Source organism: Nomia melanderi, chromosome 10 (assembly GCF_051020985.1).
Source record: "Nomia melanderi isolate GNS246 chromosome 10, iyNomMela1, whole genome shotgun sequence".
Lineage (NCBI taxonomy): Eukaryota > Metazoa > Arthropoda > Insecta > Hymenoptera > Halictidae > Nomia > Nomia melanderi.
The window spans coordinates 8,716,264-8,737,714 of record NC_135008.1 but is presented as its reverse complement, the minus strand read 5'-3'; the positions used below and the strand labels follow the sequence as shown (position 1 = coordinate 8,737,714).

The 21,451-nt window shown below is 46.2% G+C and overlaps 1 protein-coding gene across 3 annotated transcripts in view; it reads left to right on the top strand.

Annotated features, from left to right (window-relative positions):
- The window catches only part of Egfr (epidermal growth factor receptor), a 215,935-nt gene that overhangs the window by 191,749 nt on the left and 2,735 nt on the right, over nt 1–21,451 (top strand). For all 3 annotated transcript variants that reach the window (XM_031982759.2, XM_076371644.1, XM_076371643.1), the window contains 9 exons: nt 14,720–15,055; nt 15,881–16,265; nt 16,954–17,630; nt 17,824–17,953; nt 18,200–18,510; nt 18,879–19,180; nt 19,338–20,549; nt 20,736–21,141; nt 21,233–21,412. In XM_031982759.2, coding sequence (XP_031838619.1) covers nt 14,720–15,055; nt 15,881–16,265; nt 16,954–17,630; nt 17,824–17,953; nt 18,200–18,510; nt 18,879–19,180; nt 19,338–20,549; nt 20,736–21,141; nt 21,233–21,412 — 3,939 coding nt within the window. The remainder of the gene's footprint in view (nt 1–14,719; nt 15,056–15,880; nt 16,266–16,953; nt 17,631–17,823; nt 17,954–18,199; nt 18,511–18,878; nt 19,181–19,337; nt 20,550–20,735; nt 21,142–21,232; nt 21,413–21,451) is intronic.

Below are 21,451 nucleotides of genomic sequence, written 5' to 3'. Positions count from 1 at the left end.
GGCGGCGTTTACTGCGGATGACACGAGGATAACGAGGCAAACGTGCGACGATGAAGAGGATCCGCGCCGGCACTCTCGCGCCGGTCGATTTTTCGATCCGCGAAATTGTTATTGCACAATCGTTGATTCAATTGAGCAATAACTCGACCGTCCGATGGCTAATCCTAAGAACAACCCCGGGGTGGTTTTCAATAGAAGACTATTAAAACGCAGAATAGGAGATTTATGCCGTTCCTCCTCTTTCGCTGCTGGTTTCGTACTATCAAGCGCTATTAACCATAACGGAAATAAATTCATTCGATCCGGGCTTAGTTGGATCACTTTTATTACCTGTTTTATGACAACCGTATGATCATTTTTCTTTCGGCTTGTTCGCTGGTTCCGCGATATACATGGTTACTCAAGACCAAGTGAAAGTGCTAATGGAAGAAGTGATACGACGGTGTGCTTTTATTTCGCGGCTTGTTGCGCTGGTGAGTGGAATTTTTTCATCTGGGATACTTATTACAGTATCAGTCTATGAGACATTAGTCCAGCTAAATACAGTTTTACTGGTTGCAACCATCTTGACGAGTTACACAAAGATGTTGAATACAATTGAATTGAAGAGTCGGTCGTTTTACTTCGTTTTGGGTCTGTAAGAAATTGTTAATGCCGGTTCCAATGATTCAGTTTTCTATTAACGTTCAACTAGCTACTAGAAGGACGCTCAAACTTCATAGACAACATATCTGCGTACACCGAAGAGAAAATAACAAAGAAACATACATCGTCTTTTCGTTCGGATTCAGATTCCTTAGTTTCACTCGACACTTCAGTCTTTCTCTCAGACATTTTCTACGCCACTGTGGATACATTTCCCTCGAATAAATCCACGGGATCTCAAGATCGATCCTTCGACGTGGTCCGTGTCATCGGGCTCGCTCTTTCCCCTGAAGGCGAACACGTTTGACATTTAACACGCGGAGGGTCGGCCAGGCGCCTAGAAAGGGAGTCGCTGCGGCAGATCCAGAACGCGAGGCCTCGCGATCGATCTATCCCTAGCGTGAATCGCGTATCTGGCCACGACCACCCCTGAAGGGACGTACATCTTCCTCCGGACGCTCGATCCTCGCCATTCGAGGACGGAACGGGACAAGGCGATCGGTGTCGGGATCCACGACGCGCATTAATGTGGAAGAGAGGCGCCACGGATCGCGTGCATGTTAATTTCTCAGTTCGTGGGAATACACAGGAGAATCGATCTTCTCGAATTCCTTTCGTTGTATTCATACATAACAGTTGCGTAATATTTTACGCTTTCTATCGTGTTACTGAAACATTCACAACTCGATCGCTTTTCTCATTTTTCCGGAAACTTTAAATATCTTCGTTCCAAAATTTCTGCCGGATTAAATACTATAGGTAGAGCACGAAAGAAACTTATATAACAAGATGCTTTTGATCGAAACTGAGGGTCCAGTCGTTTCATATAAGCTTGATTTTCGTTTTGTTATCCTGGTTATTGTAACATCGTTTTTATTAGACAGTATTTGTGAATTCACACGTGTAACACGTTGACTGCCACGAAATCCTTCAGAATTTTATGTATTGCTTATTCTTTCGTAGCAAAGATAAAGAGGAACAGTTACTTATTATTTAGTATCACAATGCGTACGTTACACTGTTGTCTAGTAATTTACGCTATGAAATATTTTCATTCGACATTAGTTGTGTGACGAATTATAATTATTGTCAAGTTATTTGGAAGCTCCAGTCATCGGTGGTCGACGTGGCAGTCAACGTGGTAATACCTTCTGCAAAACGTGTCAAATCGCATTCACTGTTAATTAGAACACCGTGTGCACGTTGCGGTACGCAAGGTTCACGATCAATCGCGCGTGACGATGTAAATCGGATCTAATTCCCCGGCAATCAAGAGACAATGGATGCCCCGATGATAGTTCGAAATTATCAATTACGTGTGTACGATCTCGCTGACAACCGGCGGTGTTGAGCTTTCGCCGCGCGCAATTAAAATACGCAGGGGTCGTGATTTTCAAAAGGGACGCGTCGAGATTTCGTATCTGCTCGTTGATCTGCGGTCCACCGATTCCGTGGGGTATAACTTCGCATCGAGTAACTCCGGTCTCTTGGCTGGCTCGTATATTAAAACACTCCCTCCTCGCGTTCCGACCAGCGGGCGGAGCCACTCGAAAGAGGGATGAGGGAGAAAAGGAGATCGTTATCCGAGAGGCGCGAGTTTATACGTTGGGGATTGTGGATCCACGATCTCTAACCCGCGACTCGTTCCACGAGATGATTTATGGCACGGTAAGATCGATAATTCTGGATTCCAGTGTCCCACCGGGGGGTGAAAGTGACTTTCGCTGGCCGCTGTTGATCGAGTGGATCCTATTACCGAAAATACGTCTGACGATGAGGAAGTGAGTTTAGAATAATATGCGACTTATTTAGAAGCAATCATATTGAAAAATGGCATTCTCGTCATCTACTTTAAATGTAAAATATAATTATTCTCTTCATTGATAAACCATGGGATATTATTTTATAAAGGTCTGTTCAAGGATTTTCATTTTTAATACGATTCGCCGTTACAAATTTGAATCTTTGCTAAAATCTCCGAATATTCGTTTATATTCTAACGTCAAGTTTAATAAGTTTTGATTCCAGTAATGACCATAATGTAAGGGGCTAGATGTAAACAGGATTTAGGAGACCCAAGTGAGCGCCCTTAAAACATATGCATATTTACGTGTCGAAGAGTTTTCGGCGAATTCGGTGGAGGTCGAACACGGTAACCTTGATCGGGCTTCAGGTGGGATGTTCGCGCGTGACCTTGGACCATGGAACTAAGTTAGATATGCATCTAGCTTCTATTGTTAACGGGGGTCACTGTTTCAGCACGTTGACCGCGGACTAGTTCGCCTTATCTCCTCTTTGTCTTTGAACGGTATGCAAATTCGAGGGGAAGAGCGATCAGGCAGTCCGGCCCATCCGCGGCGGAGTCCTATGCAGATCAGCCCGCATCCTCTTAAATCGGAAAATCGACTCGTGAATGACTCGATGTATTTCTAACGGTGCGCCCGTTGTCGTTCGAGAAACAAACAACGAATAAATACATTTTTATTCCGTCGGTGCAGCGTCGTGATTTATGCAACAGGACACGCTCTAATCGGGGATCTGAATAATGTCACGATTTCGAAATACGAATGCAACGGTGCAGCCGTGTTACCTTCCCGAACTATCATTAAAGAAAACGGTGCACCGTCTAGTTTCGTTCGAAACTGATAATATTCATTTATGCTGATAGGAGTATCACGAAAATGATTTATATAGCCTACTTTACTTTACAGTAAATCGTTTTGCCTTTGAAATAATACATAAGGAACCATCGAAGATACCTTATCATTTAGATATCCTTGCATAACCTACAATATGCACACATTTACTTAAATATTTGTATCAAGATTCATATCTATAATCGTCACGAACTGCAATAAAGAAGTTAACTGAATATTCATACGAACCCAATGTTTCGTTTTATCCTTTAGAATTCTATCCAAATCATGCTCTCCAAAATAAGACACTTCAAAGCCCGTTCTCCAATAATCTATTAAACGCGACGCTGCATAGTCGCCCGTTAGTGTTTATCGCTGACAATTAATCTTCCTCGTCCACTAATTAGCGATATCCAACGGGAAACAAATTTTATTCGCTGTCCCGTGGAATCTTGCCCGATAAATAACCCCTATCCCGGCTACCAACAATCCCCTACAAATCAAACCGCGCCATCGGAGGCTGTTAAACGTTACCCTCGAAGGATTAGAGTAATACTCTGGTCCAGGGATCTCATCATCGGCCGTCGTAAAAGCGAGAGCGTGGCCGATTCGCGAGGAGGCGAAAGACACCACCGATGAGTTGGGAAACGTGTACGACCGTTAAGAGTGAGGGGCACACGGAGAGAGGGACCTCGCAGGAGAGAGTTAACACTTTACCTACCGGCTTGCTGGAATGAAAATACATTACTAATACCGGCAAGGTATTACGTCCATCCATTATAGAAAGAAATAATTTCAATATTTGATACGTATGCAGAGCTTATAATACGATCCAATATGTTAACAATAATATAATTTATACAATATCAATTGACTCGATAAGCAGAGGGTTAAACGAATTTCGGTCGATAAGTATTGGCATTGAAAATCCGATTTTTCGGTTAGGTAAAGTGTTATTTCCCTCTGAAAGTATAGTCTGTCAACTATTCGATGGCTGACGAGATGGGCTCTCTTGAGGAGGTCTCCTGCTATGTGTTTTCTTTGTAGTTTTTATTGGCTACGTGTAACCAGATTGACGAATAGTAAATTAACATCGAAAATGAGATGAGAAACGATACAAATTGGCCACTTAGACCCGCATTCCTCAGCCTAGCCATTAAGCGGTAGATGGACTATAAGGGGGGAGGGGAGATTCGTATTTAAAGTTTGATCAAGTTTGGAAGAATTATGAAGCTTGATATTAAAGTTGAATAAAATTGGAAAAAAGTGATAAAGCTTGTTGTTTGACATTGAAGTTTGTACAACGCATCAGTGTATATAATATTGAAATAAAATAGCGTTATTCGATAATTTAGGTGTGATTTCTTGTTACGTTAACGTTAAAAAATATATTATCGCTTCAGAAATGAGAAGCGAGTATCGAACTTCCGAAGACGGAGAGAGAATCGAACAAAGCGCATTCCACGCCATTCGACGCCCTGTCCACTCTCTCGTGGTTCATTTCTATTCGTTATTACGTCTTTCTCTTCGCCGAGCGTCAACCCGCTCTCGATGAGGGGTGAATGATTTTCATGGGACTTGTCACGGTGAATTTCTATTCACCCCTTCAAATCCCACACGCTGAATACTCCATCTTTGAATTCATTCGCGATTGTACCCAATGGTTTACGATTGTTCGGGGATAATTGGTTAATAAAAGCAATTAAAAGAAACAAATGAACGAAATTAAAGAAAACAACAATTAACTTGTTTCATTGGTCGTTCAATCGTTTAATTGGGAAGTTATTAATTTTATTCGCTTCTTCAGTGGAGTTAGAATCCCGCCATTTTGATATCCAGCTTGCAAGAACAGGAATGGAATAATAATTAAATAACAACCGGGAGGAACTGATCACATTGTTTTTTGTTATTCATGCCAAGTCGACGATCCTCCTGTTTCCTGATATTAAAAATCATAAATGATGTCACATAATGGTACAATCATTGTTTTTCATAAAGCAGTCGATGGTTCAGCAGTCCATAAAACGGATAATTAAAGCCGTGTCGCTTACGGTTCGCTTATAAAACCCTCTAACGATTAAATCCGCTGTACTATTGCATGTGATACAATCGCTGAAACTTACATAACCGTGCAAAAAAATAGTCCGCGCAATCGATTGTAGACCGAGATCATTAGGCGTCAAATATTTCCTGTCGCCGCCCGAGCCGTATCATTAGGGATAATTTTCCTGCCCAGTTTTACGGTATCTGTTATTAGTATCTATTATCCGCGTGCACAATGCATTTCAGGAACGTCGGCTTTTCGATACGTGCGCCGAGTGTGACGCGCCCCGGCGTACCGCAATTAACATGATGATAATAATTAAACGATCGGCCCGTGGCAGCGAATGCGCGACATGTCTTTACCTTTCTCGTTAAATTTAAGGAGCCCGCAATAAAACTCGTATCTCGTTGGACGGCCGTAACGCATGATACATTTATCGCCGATAAACATCCGATATGTTGATTTTATTGCGAAATAACGAGAATAAAAGTTCGCGGTGAAAAGTCGAACGACGCCGGGCCGAAAAGAGAATTACAGCCGGAGAGATAACCGGCGTTGCGCCGATAATTCGCAATTGAAACACACCGATACCCCTTCGCCGAATTCTTTTCGTCATCTCGAAATAATACGAGCGACGAAGTAGAAAATCCTGTAGCGAGATATTAGAATCGCCGCGGACAAGATCCGTGCGCGTGGAACCGTGACGCTCGAAAGCTCGCGGCCACGTTTTCGTTTGAACGGCCGCGGTCGACGCTGTCATAGACGGATTTCGAAAGAACTAGAATTTAAATTGGTTTGTCATGTAGCACGTCCAATAAAACGTTCAATTAGCATCAATAACTGCTGGCCAGCCACGATCGGCCTGTACTCGCGCGTGCTTAGTCGCGACCGGTCCACTATTTTCCGCGATGGAAGGTAAAAAATCGTTTCTTACGCGTCTGGCAGGAAGCACATATTGGATACTTCGGTCGCCGCCTAATCACGCGTTTAGTTTTGGTTCAGGAGTGTTGAATACCAATGCGTTGCATTACGTGGTAATTAATAAGTAATGAAAGCTACTGGAAGTTGAAATAGTCATTTCGGTCGAACTATACTTTACTGATCTGTCGTTTTTTGATATCTATCTGCAGTTATCATTCAATGTTTGATACAGATGAACTCGAAAAGTGAACGTCAGTCGTGAACCATGAACAAAATAAAATGCGAGAGAATAATCTCATCTGTGTGAATCAGCGTCCTTCGTTCCTCCCGGCGAGCCCTTCAATTTCACGTCTCATAAAATTTCCCGGTCTCTAGCCATAGAATACCAGGAGACAGAGTCGGAGGCAAAAACAGAGCACCGTTCGGACCCAATGCATATTTATGCACTCTCCTGGCTCCATTACCGAGCCGCGTTTCTGCATATTACTTCCCGAAGAGACGCGGAACGTGTTTCGTAAATATCGCGGTATCACGAGACTTGTCTCGATCTCCGGGCATAACCGCATTACCTACCGCTCGTTGCATCCCTTGTTCTCCGAGCGTGCTCCAAATGCAGGCCGGCGAAAAGAGCTCGGAATTTTAAGAATAAATAGCGCCTACTACACAGTGAAGGAGTGTTATGTTAACCGTTCGATCGGAAAATGGATATTTTCAAAGGTATAAAGAATTTTTCGTTCTAAACGAGTGGGCTGGAAGGAAATGAATTCTCTTTTTCTTACCTTCACAGATGCTCGACACTTTCATACCACAGGATTCGTTTTCGAAAATCATATTCTTACTATTTCTTTAGAATCAGTGATTTGAGTGATACATGTCCTTACGGTATCACGAAAATTATTCAATTTAATAAAGAATTAAATATAAAGAAATACAAATAATCAATAATATAGATGTCGAACCTAAAGAATTGAGTACCAAAAAGGTATAACAAATATAAATCTCTTGACTTATCACGATAGAAAACGTCAAATATAAACGACCGGTCCTCTAACTGTTTCGCAGCGGAAACAAAAGTTATCTCATCGAAAGTACGAATTCTTTTATCCACGTATATTAGAACTCTTCCCTTCGGTTTCAACTATCTGCCCTTACTCCTTTAAACCCTTTTACGCTATCACCACGCACGACTTCCATCTCGCTGACGATCCCGATCGTTGCAAAGGCAAACAACGGGCGGAACGTGCCCGTTCGGCGATAAGGGAAATCGAGGAATCCCGCTGGAACCGGTTCCCGGTGCTCGGTCAGCCGGCGGATCGGCTGCGCGTAATGACGGCCCCGATCCTTTTTTCCGGTCCGCGGGACCTCGATTATCGCGCCCTATCCTTTTTCTTTGTTCCCGGTGATCAGCGATCGAGCCGCGAGAACAGTCGCGGAAAATTATTGCGAACACGGCGCACGGGACATGGAGCCGCTTCGTCATTTCGATCGGTCAGTTACTGCTTCCTCGACCTTCTTCGTCCGCCTCCTTCGCCACCCGCTCCTCCCGTGCCCCTTCACTCCGCCAATCCTCACGGCGAAACGGAATCGAAGAGTTGAAAGAAGGCCGAGGATGGAACGGGCCGATAGAGTACAACCTCAAGGATATATAAGTGGTGCGTATACGTTATAACCGTGGCACAACCATCCCAGGGCGTAACATTAATAGCTTTATGGTTTATTGCTTTCGAGTCTGCGGTTAAGCTCTTTCTTTCTCTCTCTGTCTCTTTCTCTCTCTGTCTTTCTTTCGTTCTTTCTTCCTCTTCTCTCCGCCGCACCCTGCGGGGCAAGCTACGAAGGCTACGCAGCAACCGTCTATCGTCCTCGGGGATCGTGCGCCTTTATTTTCGATTTCGTTACGTCGCCAGAACTCTCCCCCTCGAAGATCGTAGCCGACGATTCGATTTCTCTTTCTTTCGGCCCGGGGATTTACGATTCTGCTCTGCCCGAGATCACCCGGCCGAGGTTCGTTTCGTTTCTTTCGTGCCCTCGCGATCGTCTTGGATCATCGATCCAGTACTCGATATCAACCCTTCCAGCGATCGGCCTCTCGATCTCGGCGTTTCATCCTTGTTAATCTTTTCATTTTGACACCGTTCACAACGGATATTCCTGCTGTAACTGTTCCCCGATCGTCTTTTTGTGCTCTGGAAATATATAATAGAACTGTGTCGATATTTACAGATGTCTAAGTGACGTGAGAACATGTTAAAACTAAGTTATCAATAAACTTTGGTAGCTGCTCTAACCGAGAAAGAATTCGAAAGAACTGAAAGAAATCAGGTACTAAATATTCCCTCTAAAGAGTTAACCTGCAACCCGCAATTACCTCTAACACATCAAAACACAACACTAAGATCCCATCTCATGAACAAACCTCCAGAATCCTATTAGCACACGAGTACCCAAGCACGATCACTAAAGACAACGATCGAACCCCGAAGAACATCCTCGTTCGATTCCGAAAAACCATCCCCCAGAAAAATATCCCCACCCATCAGCCGTAAACTCGATCCACGGCGAACAAAGGGTGCGACGTCCATCGGCGAGCATTAATTCTCGCGCGACGTAGGGCCGAATAAAGCCGCAACAAAGCGTACACAATCGTTTATCGCGGGCGCCGCGGTGTCAGGGGTGTCAGCCTGCGCAGCCGCTCGTAACGCTCGCGCCCTCGGGGCCGCGGAGGATGGCAAACTCGTGTTTACATCGTGACTTTTATTAGAGAATCAGTGTCTCGGTGTTCGGTGCGGCACGGCCGGGGCCGCAGCCGTCGGGCCCTGGAAGAGAGGAGCGCCCATTGTTCCGCGGCGTTCGGCCTCTCGCCCGGGACCGGTGTTCCTAAATTATTGTTTCCCCTTCGAGCTTCCAGTCCTCGGGCCCAGGGCCCGGTCTCCCGTTCCTCCATCTTGCCCCCTTCTCGCTCTCCCGCTCGCCGGTTCCGTTCACCAGCGGAGTCTCTTCTCGCCGAGGCGATTTTTTTCCCGGAGCCCAAAGCGCCTCGGAAGGGAACCGATGGGGCCCCGATGGTTATTTCGCGCGTTTACGATACCCGGTCTTTATTCCGTCGGAGATTTCGAACGCAACGAGAGAGAACGAGAGAGACAGAACGCGTTGTTCCTCCCGATAGGGCCCCAGCGGCGGGCCTCGGGAACGGGAGGGGGAGAGAGAGGCCCACGTACGAGGGCTCCACGGTGCGCATCGATGTTTACGAGGCGAAATAAACGGCGATGGCGGCGCCGCCGACGCCGCCGCTCCGCCATCGGCGTGCGGTTATTTCGTATTACTTTGGGCCCTTTAATGGCGTCCTAAAGTGCCGCATAAAAATCGACGCGAGCGTCCTAGAAGGTGGTCGCCGGGACCCTTGGCGAACGCACAACTCTTCGGCCCGGCCAAAAGAAGTTCTCGCCGCGGGATTTCGGTTTCGCGTTCCGCGCCAACCGACCCTCCCTCCGCCCTCCCTCGATGGTCCCACAAGGGCCGGCGTCCGGAGATCTTTTTTCGTCGGTGGGTTCACTCATTGGCGAGTCCACGTGGCGATAGCTTCTTCTCCGGCGGTTCGCGGATTGACTGGACGCCGCGCCGGACGGTTCCGCGTCCGTGATCCATTATGCATGGAGCGGAACAAGGCGATCCGTGGATTCGATGTATTTCAGGGGGTGAGATCGGTGACTATGGGACCGGGTCGCATGCGACCGCGCGATTTATCGTTGCAGTTTTTGGCCACCTTTATAGAGGACGGTAATGAGTTGGAGATTAGTTTTAGAATTTTCTTGTTTAAGGTTGAAATTGGGATTTGTATTGAAATTTTGTGTGGAAGAAATTGGTAATATTAATTCGCTAAGGATTTTTATTTCTTGTGGATAATAAAAATCAGAAACGGAATCATTGAGTTTATTTTTGCGGTAAGTATCGTGCTTGTGGGATTTATGGTACAGAGTAAATTGCGTGCTCGAGCAATGAAACTTGTCTTGTTTGAGACACGACGTAATTCCCAAGGGAGTAAATCCTTTTCACCAAAAATTCCAGAAACATTTACTTTCTTTTTGTAAAATAATGGGAATGAATGGTGGAGCCTTCACACTGAATTTAAGTGATGCAAAAGAATCAATTTCGTAGTCGTGTTATTCCTTCAGAAACCACTTACTTTCGGGAAACCAAGCGATTTCAAAAGACTCAACCCCGGGGGTACGCGTTAAACCGAACACACCGCAGAAGCGTACAGTCGAAGAGCTAATAGGCGCCTATCACAATAATTTGCATAATTATTCGAGACCTCGAGCACACTGTTGCCAATAACCGCTGAAGTCATTCCAACAATGAAACACTTTGTGACCAAATTGTTCAATTTACCAATTTAATCAATTATATAAGGTAATAAAACGGAGCAGGGACATGTACCCCGTCGCGTATGAATATTAAATCCTATCTTAAATAGCATGCATTGTAATTGTTGTCTTCTGAGAAAATCTTCTACGTTTGATACGACAAAAAGAACAGTTAATTACTATACGGGCAACAAGATAATTATATGTAAGTAGTTTCCAAGGAAAAGCATTAAATATGTACGTACTGCTTATGTAAACTGTGCGGAGCTTCGTGGAAATAATATCCACATATCGAGATCAATTTCAATACAGGAAAATTAATTTCAAATTAAATTGCCACGATTTATTTGAAAAAATCGAAAGTTGCGGAGTAAATCCTATTTATATTTTACAACGGCAACTTCGAGTTCACGTCACTTCCTGCACGAACGATGATTTTCATACTAGAAAATAATTAGGACGAGAAGTCTAGTTTCGCAGGGAAGCTTCCTAGAATCGCCTAAATAATTGGCGAACAGCCGAATTCGCGCCTGAACCCCGTAATTGATATCGACATTGTCTTTCGGAAGCGTGCAGCCTTCGTAAATTTAGGAGAATTTTAATTCCGGCCTAGCGGTTCGCCCAGTAATTTTCGTAACCCCGTTGTCGAAGATAATTGCCACGTTCCTGCAGCCCTCTGCCCGCAGGGTAAGGAAAAAAGAAAGAGATTAGCCGATGAATTTCGTAGCAGTCGTGGCTCACTGGAGGAAACGTGTTGCCTCGCCGACCTCGACCGACACTTCTGGCCTGAACCACCACTTTTCTCTCCCCATCTAAACGCCCATTCGGTTATCGCACGAACTCTCTTTCTTTTTATCACTGTTCGGCCGTAACTCTCCACCCGAATGCAACACGATACATCTCCGATGCGGTTGCAGCGATCGCCTCGCAATTTGGTTACCTGGAAACGTTTCACGAAAGCCGCCATTCCTTTGCGCGATACGAGAATTTTAGGTAATTTCGCTTAGCCATTTTTAGGCTATTGTTTCGAATACTCTCAGCCCTTCGGAATGAAAATTATATACGCTTAGAGTGCCTCGAGCTTCATTTAAATTCTTCGACACACGAATCACGATAGATTTCTATATCGTTCACAGTTACAATGATCATTAACAATGTTACAAAATTGTTAAGAAAAAAACTTTTCGAGAAATTTGTACGAAAGTTATGGCGATTGTTCGAGGGTCTTCACAAAATACATCTATGACTTTTCGTTTTATGCATATATGAGCGAAAAGGAGCTTCGAGTGCAAAGGGTTAATTTCGATAAAGGCTCGCTTCAAGGGAATCTCCGTCTTCGCGTTAATCATTCTTGAAACCGTAAAAGCGCGCGCCGGTGAAAAGTTCCGCGGAAACGTTGAAGAAGAAGAGGGAACGTGATCGACACGTCCCCGGAGGGTTCGAAACGAGCGCTCCTTATATTCCTCCTCCCCGTGAGTTTCCATGGCGTCGGCCGTTTTGCTCGTCACGAAGCGAAGTGGAACGAGGCGCACGTCCAGCGGAATATAAAAGGGAAGAGACGCGAAGCGGGAGGCGATTTCTGTTGTAAAATAGCGAGCGAACAGACGGACGAACGAGCACGGGAGATGTACGGGAGAGTTCAGGCCGCCGTGTTGCCTGAAAAGGAAACCGACGGCGCCTCCAGTTAGCGGAAGTCGCCCTCCGACTAGTTTTACACGTTGCCCGCGTCCCCGAGCAAACGCGAGCATCGACGGTCCGCCGTGCAGCGACGTTATATACGCGCAAACGCCGCTAATTAGTCCGCCGGTATGTGAACAGCGAGGAATTTTCGAGGAATCGCGCGGATAATCGCCAACGCCATCTTTTCATCAGCGACTCGGCGCGTTTTTAAATTGTCCTAAATGAAATTCTTGCAGTTCCCTCGCCAGAAACGATTCTCTTCTTCGATGCTTCTTGGACTCCATGTTTCTCTCGACTGCCCATTAGAAAGTTGTCCTCTTCCGGATGCCTAAAAAATATCGGGAAATTGGATAACCTTTCTAGACATTGTTAAGGAAACTTGGACATTGACAAGTATTTTGTTTATAGTTTCATTGATTTTCAAGATTTGTTACTGTTAGAGCCTCTTTACGCAGTTCTTGAACTAGACTATCCGAAACGAAGCATCATTTCACTAGACAATTCAATATCTTAAATGCGTTCCAAAATGGAGATGGTACAAAAGAAACTAAACCAGAAAAACCACAGTAGATTTTGCAGTCTTCAAACATGAGCATAGCGCTCATTCATCCCCTAAACACCGGCGGAAATCAATCCCCGATTCCCACAAGACGACATCTTACGAAGAATCCCCAAAACGCGCAACAAGACGCCAGACGGCAGGGTACCAAGAGCCGAACGCCGACAAATTTAATAACCCTAATGAACTTTTTGCCAGCCGGGCATGCCTCGCAATCAGAGCCTAGCCAGGATTCCCGCGCAAGAAGCTGGCCGTTTCTTGTCGTCCACGTCGATTAGGATATTAATCTTCGGCCAGGACGAGCTGGAAACGCGGGACCGCGACCGGGGACGGTTCCGTGGCCCGGTGCTGATGCAGATCCACGGTCGATCCGCATTCTCGAAGTTGCGTGGCGCCGGCGGCGGCCGGCATACGAACGGCGCGTTCTGCATTCGTGCTCTCGGGCCGCAGCATCTGGCCGGCAGAAAATACCAGGGACCCGGTTCCTCCGTTCCGTCGCTTCTTTCCCGCGTGTACCCGTTTCTTCGCCGTCGCGTACCCGGCCCGCAAGAAGGATGTCGTTGCGCAATTATTTTCGCATGATTCCGATCACAGGATCAGATTAAGACCGCCCTTTTCGCCGGTGGAACGCGACACGACCCTCCGCGCCCCCCGTCGCCACAGCAAAACCGAATTCCGAAAGACGAACGGGTACGTGCGACTATGTGCCCCCGACGCGAGTGATCTGCTACTGTCCCCTTCCTTCGCCTCAGCCATAGGTCCGAGTTCCGTGCAACTCCGCGACGAAGACGTAAGGCGATGAAGAAGTCCGAATTGAGGGACGGGTCCGGTGCTCGGACGTCTGTCGATCATCGACGACCGTTTTTGTCCAAGGCGTGAGCGACTTGCCGAACCCCTCTATCGATGTTCCGGTTATTAGCGGAGTTATGAATGATATTGCGATACGATATGCGAGTGTTCGCGGCGCGAACGATTGATCTAATTAGGTTTTTTGAGGAGGGTTTCTTGGGCGCTAAATGTGGAGAGTGAGGAACAATTGAAGGAATTTTATGGAAAAATTTTTATTGGTTCTGGCGATGTGCTTTAAGGTTGTTCTTTGATGAGAGGATGTTTCCTTGCAATTAAGTGATTAGAGCTTTCATAGTAAATTGGATAAGTCAGTCAATTTTCGATGTTATAAGTGTTGGGAAATTTTTATGTTTGTAGCGTTCTGTTCTGCTGAAACTTGGTACTGTAAAGCATTTAAAATGGTTTTACCGTGGAACTAGAATGGTTCGTGACGTTTCGAACACAGAAACGTGAAATCCACGCGGCAAGGATCATCCGAGCACCATGTATCCGGTGGCACAACGAAATCAGTCGCATTCACGTGGATGCAAGTGGTTCGCCCACCGGTACAGCACGCTTTTGAACCTTAGAAAGCTATCTATAGATCAGGAGAAACGTTTTCGACGATGTGGGTGGCGACCTCAGCTGGTTTCACTCGGTGGATCTACGAGCGGGATGGTCGTCGACGCGCGGAAGTCGCGCGATGAGTGTTTACGTTTCACTCGTCGTTCATGAGATGTCATTGTTGCTGAATGATTGACAGTGCCACTTTACAATCGCATGTAGTCATGCTCGAACAATAATTTTAAACGTTTGTATTTGTATTTTGAATTGGTAGCTAGCGGAATACAAATAACATCGATCATTCGCAATCTGTTTGAAGTTTCATTTGATGAAATCCAGTTGGTGGTCACCGTTAGATCAGTTTATCTTACACAGTATTTTACTCTAAATATACTAAAATATACTAAGTAATTGCAATGTGCTTGTAAAACAAATCGTTTTGCGATTTCTCTGCTAAATTCGAACTTGTTTTCTGTTACAGTTTGCATCGGAACCAATGGCCGCCTCTCTGTTCCGTCCAACAAGCAACACCACTACCGGAATCTTCGAGACCGGTACACCAACTGTACTTATGTCGACGGCAACCTGGAGATCACATGGCTTCAGAACGAGACCTTCGACCTCAGCTTCCTCCAGTATATACGGGAGGTCACCGGCTACGTCCTCATCAGCCACGTGGACGTCCGGAAGATCGTTCTGCCGCGGTTGCAGATCATACGCGGCAGAACGCTCTTCAAGCTCAACATCCACGACGCCGAGTTCGCCCTGTTCGTTACGATGTGTCAGATGCAAAACCTGGAGATGCCGGCCCTCAGAGGTAATCCTCTTTTTGTTTATATAACAAACACCACAACATAGAAAACACTTCGAGAATGTAAACTCTAAATTCACACTAGAACTACCGAAATGATCCATTCCTGATTTCTCCTTCTTATGATTATTAAGAACATAACAGATTCTTCTGTGAGAAGATATTAAAGAAATTGATTTGACATACACAAACCGAATTGTAAATCAGTTGAAGTTTCAGTAGATACACTCTTTGAGTCTCTATAGAGGAACTTTAAAAAGTCAATTTCAGTACTTGATAGTTATAGCGTTAATCGCCTTTACATCGCCAGATTTTTTAAGTAAAAACTGTTTTACTCTGACCTAAGTTTCACCTCTGTTAACCCAATTAATGAATTTCTTGGAATTTCCTATATCTTAGCTGGTACATTACTGAAACAATTTATTTGATAATTTCTCGGAAAACTATTTGTATCTCTCCAATAATTCTAGAATGGATCATCATTCTGATCTGTTTGGTAGCTTCAGTGTTAAATACAATAAAATGTTCAGCGAAACAATTTATCTTCTTCTGTTTACACATTTATCAGAGATACGCGATACCGAATTCGCCCCAACAGTCTATCAAGCAACAAAATACTAGCTGCCTCTCGAGTACCTACAAACTCCACAGCACCGATTACCCATCGCGCACCCTAGAATCATAGCAAAAGTCGTCAGGCGCGCAAGGTGGGCGCAATTAAATCGTCACGTGTGAACGCCGAGGCGGTTTACCAGCCCCGTTATTACCATTTCGATGTCAAGCGGGCCGGGGGTAAAGAGCGAGACTGAACGCACGTGTGTCGTTTTCCAGACATCCTCAACGGCAGCGTGGGCATGTACAACAATTACAACCTCTGCCATATCCGCACGATCAACTGGGACGAAATAATCACCGGCCAGGGCGGGAATTATTTCTACGTGTACAATTTCACGTCGCCGGAACGCGTGTGCACGAACTGCGATAAGAGCTGCGAGCAGGGCTGCTGGGGCGAGGGGCCCGAGAACTGCCAGAGGTACTCGAAAACGAACTGTTCCCCGCAGTGCTGGCAGGGCAGGTGCTTCGGGCCCAATCCGCGGGAGTGTTGCCATCTTTTTTGCGCCGGTGGCTGCACGGGCCCGAAACAGAGCGACTGTCTCGCCTGCAAAAACTTCTTCGACGACGGTGTCTGCACGCAGGAATGCCCGCCCATGCAAAAGTAAGTGGGCCCGATGCCCGTCATTAAGGACTTTATTGCATAATCCTCGCAGACAAATTTGTATTTATTGTCGTCCGCCCGGTTAATCGTGTCTTGACACTTTCGAATCGTTGAATAATCTCGGAAGCCTCGGCTGCGAATTTGTTGGTCGCGAGTAAGCTCGGAACACAGGGTTCTGCTGGCCAGGTGTCTCTTTATTGAAAATAACACGAACGTCCTTCCAACGGTCCTTTAAATCATTTCGTTTATTACCAATTTCCTGGGAGATGTTACTATTACAAAACGAGAGCTTAATTGTACCAGCTCGAAAATAAATACGAAATCGCGTTCAGAAACTATTCGACGTTCGAATGTTCCAACTCATTCCGATCGTCGGATACTATTTCCAGATTCGCGCAGATAGAATAAATATTCCGTATAAAATCGAATTGCAAGAATGCGGCACTAAAACACCCTCGGCCGTCACTTGCGACCGGGAGAGGAGAGGCCGTCGAACAGTCTGTCAGGTCGTGTCGGCATACGCGTATTTCACTAGTTTAACGGATCCGTTTGAAAAATAGTGTATCGCTTAACAATAGCCCGCTTATTATCGATAAATCTTACTTACGTCGGCCGGAGCCCCGGTATCGCGGGGTATCGAATTTCCCGCGAAGTTTACGACCCTGCATTCAAACGACGATCCTTTCAGGTACAATCCAACCACGTATTCGTGGGAAGCTAATCCCGACGGAAAATATGCGTATGGTGCAACCTGCGTGAGAAGGTGTCCGGAACATCTCCTGAAAGACAACGGCGCTTGCGTAAGGTCCTGTCCGCCGAAAAAGAAGGCTCTGAACGGCGAGTGCGTGCCCTGCGACGGCCCCTGCCCGAAGGCCTGCCAGGGCGTCGAAAAGGTGCATTCCGGGAACATAGACAGCTTCAAGGACTGCACGATCATCGAAGGCTCGATCACGATCCTGGACCAGAGTTTCCAAGGCTTCCAGCACGTTTACCCGAATTTCAGCTTCGGCAAACGGTACGAGAAGATGCACCCGGACAAGCTAGAGGTGTTCAGCACGCTGAAGGAGATTACAGGATTCCTCAACATCCAGGGGGACCACAAGGACTTCAAAAACCTATCCTACTTTCGGAACCTGGAGATGATCGGGGGTAGAACGCTCACAGAATACTTCGCCTCGTTGTACATCGTGAAGACGTCGCTGGTGTCGTTCGGGCTCAGCTCCCTCAAGAAGATCCTCTCGGGCTCGATCGCCATCCTGGAGAACAAGAATCTCTGTTACGCGCAGAGCATCAACTGGACGAGCATCAAAAAATCCTCGGAGCATGAGAGCTTGCTGTCTAATAATCGGAACGAGAGCGAATGCAGTAAGTAACCGAACTGTGTCTTATGTTTCTAAATTGTTTTACCTTGGAAATGTAGATGATCCCTGAATCTGGGAAACTTGCGTTTATCTTGTGCCGCGTTATTTTTTCCTACTGAGAAGTGTAATGATTGATGATGTAAGAATTGAATATTGAAGCCGAATATAAATTAAATCCAATACTTCCTTGATTGCAGTAAAAGATGGACTAGTCTGTGACGAACAGTGTTCCGACGAGGGTTGCTGGGGTCCCGGTCCGGCGCAATGTTTGTCGTGCAAAAACTTCATTCTAGGGAACGATTGTCTCCAGGATTGCACCGCGCCAGGGTAAATAGAAATTTGAATCAGTCGAATGCATAAAGTAACAGAAATGAAAGGAAATTGTTCAATAACGTATGCCACTTCTGTTGTATTAAATTTGCCTACCTCAGATCTTGGAACGAAGGTAAATTAAAGCCTGAGGGGATTTAAGCTTTCCGCTTCGTTATGCCTGCAGCCTTGCACTGTTGTAGAACCACTGAAAGAAATGATTCGGAGACACGTTCACAGTGGACACCTTTAAATCTTTTCTAGGATCTACCAGGCGGACGAGAAGACCTGCAAGCTGTGCCACGACGAATGCGACGGCACTTGCACAGGACCGAACGCGGAGCACTGCACGAAATGCAAACACGCGCGTGACGGCCCGTTCTGCGTGCCCGAATGCCCGTCCTCGAAGTATAACGACAACGGCGTGTGCAAGGACTGTCACGAGAACTGCGTGGGCGGCTGCGAGGGACCCGAGAATAACATCGGCCCTAATGGATGCCACAGCTGCGATAAGGCGATCATGAACGGCCATGTACCTGAAAGATGTTTGCAGAAAGGGGAACCGTGTCCTGAGGGTGAGCGACCCTTGATGATCCTTCAATATTTGATAAAAGCTTCCTTAGCTGCATTCTTGCGCTTGGAGACATATAAAAGTCCGTGGTAGCTAAAAATTGATAAAATTGATATGAAAGACAAAAGATTGGAATACATATTTGTGTAATTGCATTGATCAAGATCAACGCAAACATTTACTAGGCAATGATCATAAAACTCGATATGAGCCAAAAACTCTGTTCCGTGAACCTAGTGTTAATTGACTGGTTTTGAATATAATAAATGCATATACAAGTATCCTCTTAGACAAGTAAGAAGCAATGTATTACTAATAAGAAATGGGTTAAAGAGTATCAAACAATAACGCGAACACGTTTGTCCGTTACAGGACATTACTACGAATGGGTAAGTCCCCAGGAGCAAGGAGCTCTGAAGCCTCTAGCCGGAAAAGCCGTCTGTCGCAAGTGCCACCCTCGTTGCAAAAAGTGCACCGGTTACGGATTCCACGAGCACGTGTGTCAAGAGTGTACGAAATTCAAAAGGGGCGAGCAGTGTGAAGACGAGTGTCCCGCGGATCACTTCGCGGACGCCGGCACTCAGCTTTGCATACCTTGCTTCAGCGAATGTCGAGGCTGCTTCGGACCGGGACCCAATCAATGCTACAAATGTCTGAACTATAAAATTAACGTTGTAAGTAACATAATTACTGCCCGAAAACAATAGTACTGTAACGCTAATCTGTTTAGTCGATACGGATGAATTGCTAGGTGATTGTTCTCTTCTAAAATCTGATTTCAAGTTTGAACAATATCTTTTCTGATTTTCAATGTCCCTCGTCGATTTTCAGGACGAAGACATAGACGGCAACACGACGGCCTTCAACTGCACAGAAGTATGTCCCCCCGAATACCCGCACAAGATCTTTCCTCCGGATAGCGAGCCCTACTGTTCCCTGGAAACTGTTGTGCCTGGATTCCAAGTGGATAACGAGCTTCAACCAGCTATCCTGGCGGGAGTCGTGGTGTTCGCTGTAGTGTTCATCGTGGTCACTACCGTGATTATGTACTTATGGCGCGTACGGGCGAAGGCGAAGGAGAACACGGTGAAGATGACGATGGCATTGACCGGACTGGATGACAACGAGCCTCTTCGTCCGACTGGCGTGAAACCGAACCTAGCGAAGCTGCGTATCATCAAGGAAGAGGAGATGCGGAAGGGAGGCATCCTAGGCTACGGCGCGTTCGGGAACGTCTACAAAGGTGTCTGGGTACCTGAAGGAGAGAACGTGAAGATACCAGTAGCTATAAAAGTTCTGCACGATGGCACAGGAGCAAACACGTCCAAAGAATTCCTGGACGAGGCGTACATCATGGCTAGCGTGGAACATCCGAACTTGCTGCAGCTGTTGGCAGTTTGCATGACATCGCAAATGATGCTCGTCACTCAGCTAATGCCGTTAGGCTGTCTGCTCGACTTCGTGCGCACGTTCAAGGACAAAATCGGCTCAAAAGCTCTGCTAAACTGGTGCACGCAAATTGCTAGGGGTATGGCTTATTTAGAGGAAAGGAGGCTGGTCCACCGAGATCTCGCGGCGCGAAACGTCCTTGTGCAAACGCCCAACTGCGTGAAGATCACGGATTTCGGTTTGGCGAAGCTCCTGGACATCAATGAGGAACAGTACAAAGCTGCCGGTGGTAAAATGCCGATCAAATGGCTGGCCCTCGAATGCATCCAGCATCGAGTGTTCACGCATAAATCGGATGTTTGGGCCTTCGGTGTCACGATTTGGGAGGTTCTCACGTATGGTGGCAGACCGTATGAAAACGTGCCTGCGAGGAATGTGCCGGAATTGTTGGAGAAGGGCGAGAGGCTGCCGCAACCGGCGATTTGCACGATCGACGTATACATGATTATGATCAAGTGCTGGATGTTGGACGCCGAGTCCAGGCCCAGTTTCAAGGAACTGGCCGAGGACTTTGCGAAAATGTCCAGGGATCCTGGCCGATACCTTGCCATCAAGGGCGACAAATATATGAGACTACCTTCGTATACATTGCAGGTTAGTGTTACAAGCAAATTCTGGGTATCCTTTCAATGTTTTGTTAACAGGATAACAAGTAAATATATTTCTGCTTTTCGTTAAAAAAAGCTCCTGTCTTTTGTTGATGTATCAGAAAGTATTTTTGTCAGTTCACGCAACGGTTCAGTTTTGACAATAAAAACATTACTTTCCATACATTTTCAGGACGAAAAGGAAATGATACGGAACCTTGCGTCGGCTATGGACGGTCCCGAGGCGCTAGTGGATGCTGACGAGTACCTTCAGCCGAAATCCAGGGCCCCGATTCCCCCCGGGCTTTCAGCTTCCAATACTTCCGGTTCCCCGCCAAATACACCGGTGAAAGCCTGCTGGCCCAATGGAAAACCATTAGCCGCTGACTCGCCCACCCCTCAAAACCAACAAAACTGGGACAGGGAGCTGTTGAGGTACGGGGCGAATCATAGAAACGGGAATGTGTCGCACGAGCCGGGAAATTCTGGCCAGCACCCGCATTTTGTAACACCGAATGGTCATTGTGGCCATCCGGTAGGGTCGGACAGCTCTAGTTCGAGGTACTGTTCGGACCCATTAAAAATGATCAGCGTCAGAGGTAAGTTTTAATCCCCGACATATTACAACTCTCTGTTATCAAATCCAGCTTTAAAGGCAGAACCCATATTCATAATGCCTTTGTTTTTCAGATTGCGATGTGACGGATGATTGTTATGACGGCGAAGTGAACTCCGCGCACCAGCAGGCTCAAGTAGGAAACCTGAAGCTAGACTTGCCATTAGACGAAGACGACTATTTAATGCCATCGCCGCAATTGCCGACAAACACGACGCAATACATGGATCTCATAGGGGACTCGAAGCCAGCGGGTAAGTGGAATATCCATTGCAAATCACTGAGCATATATT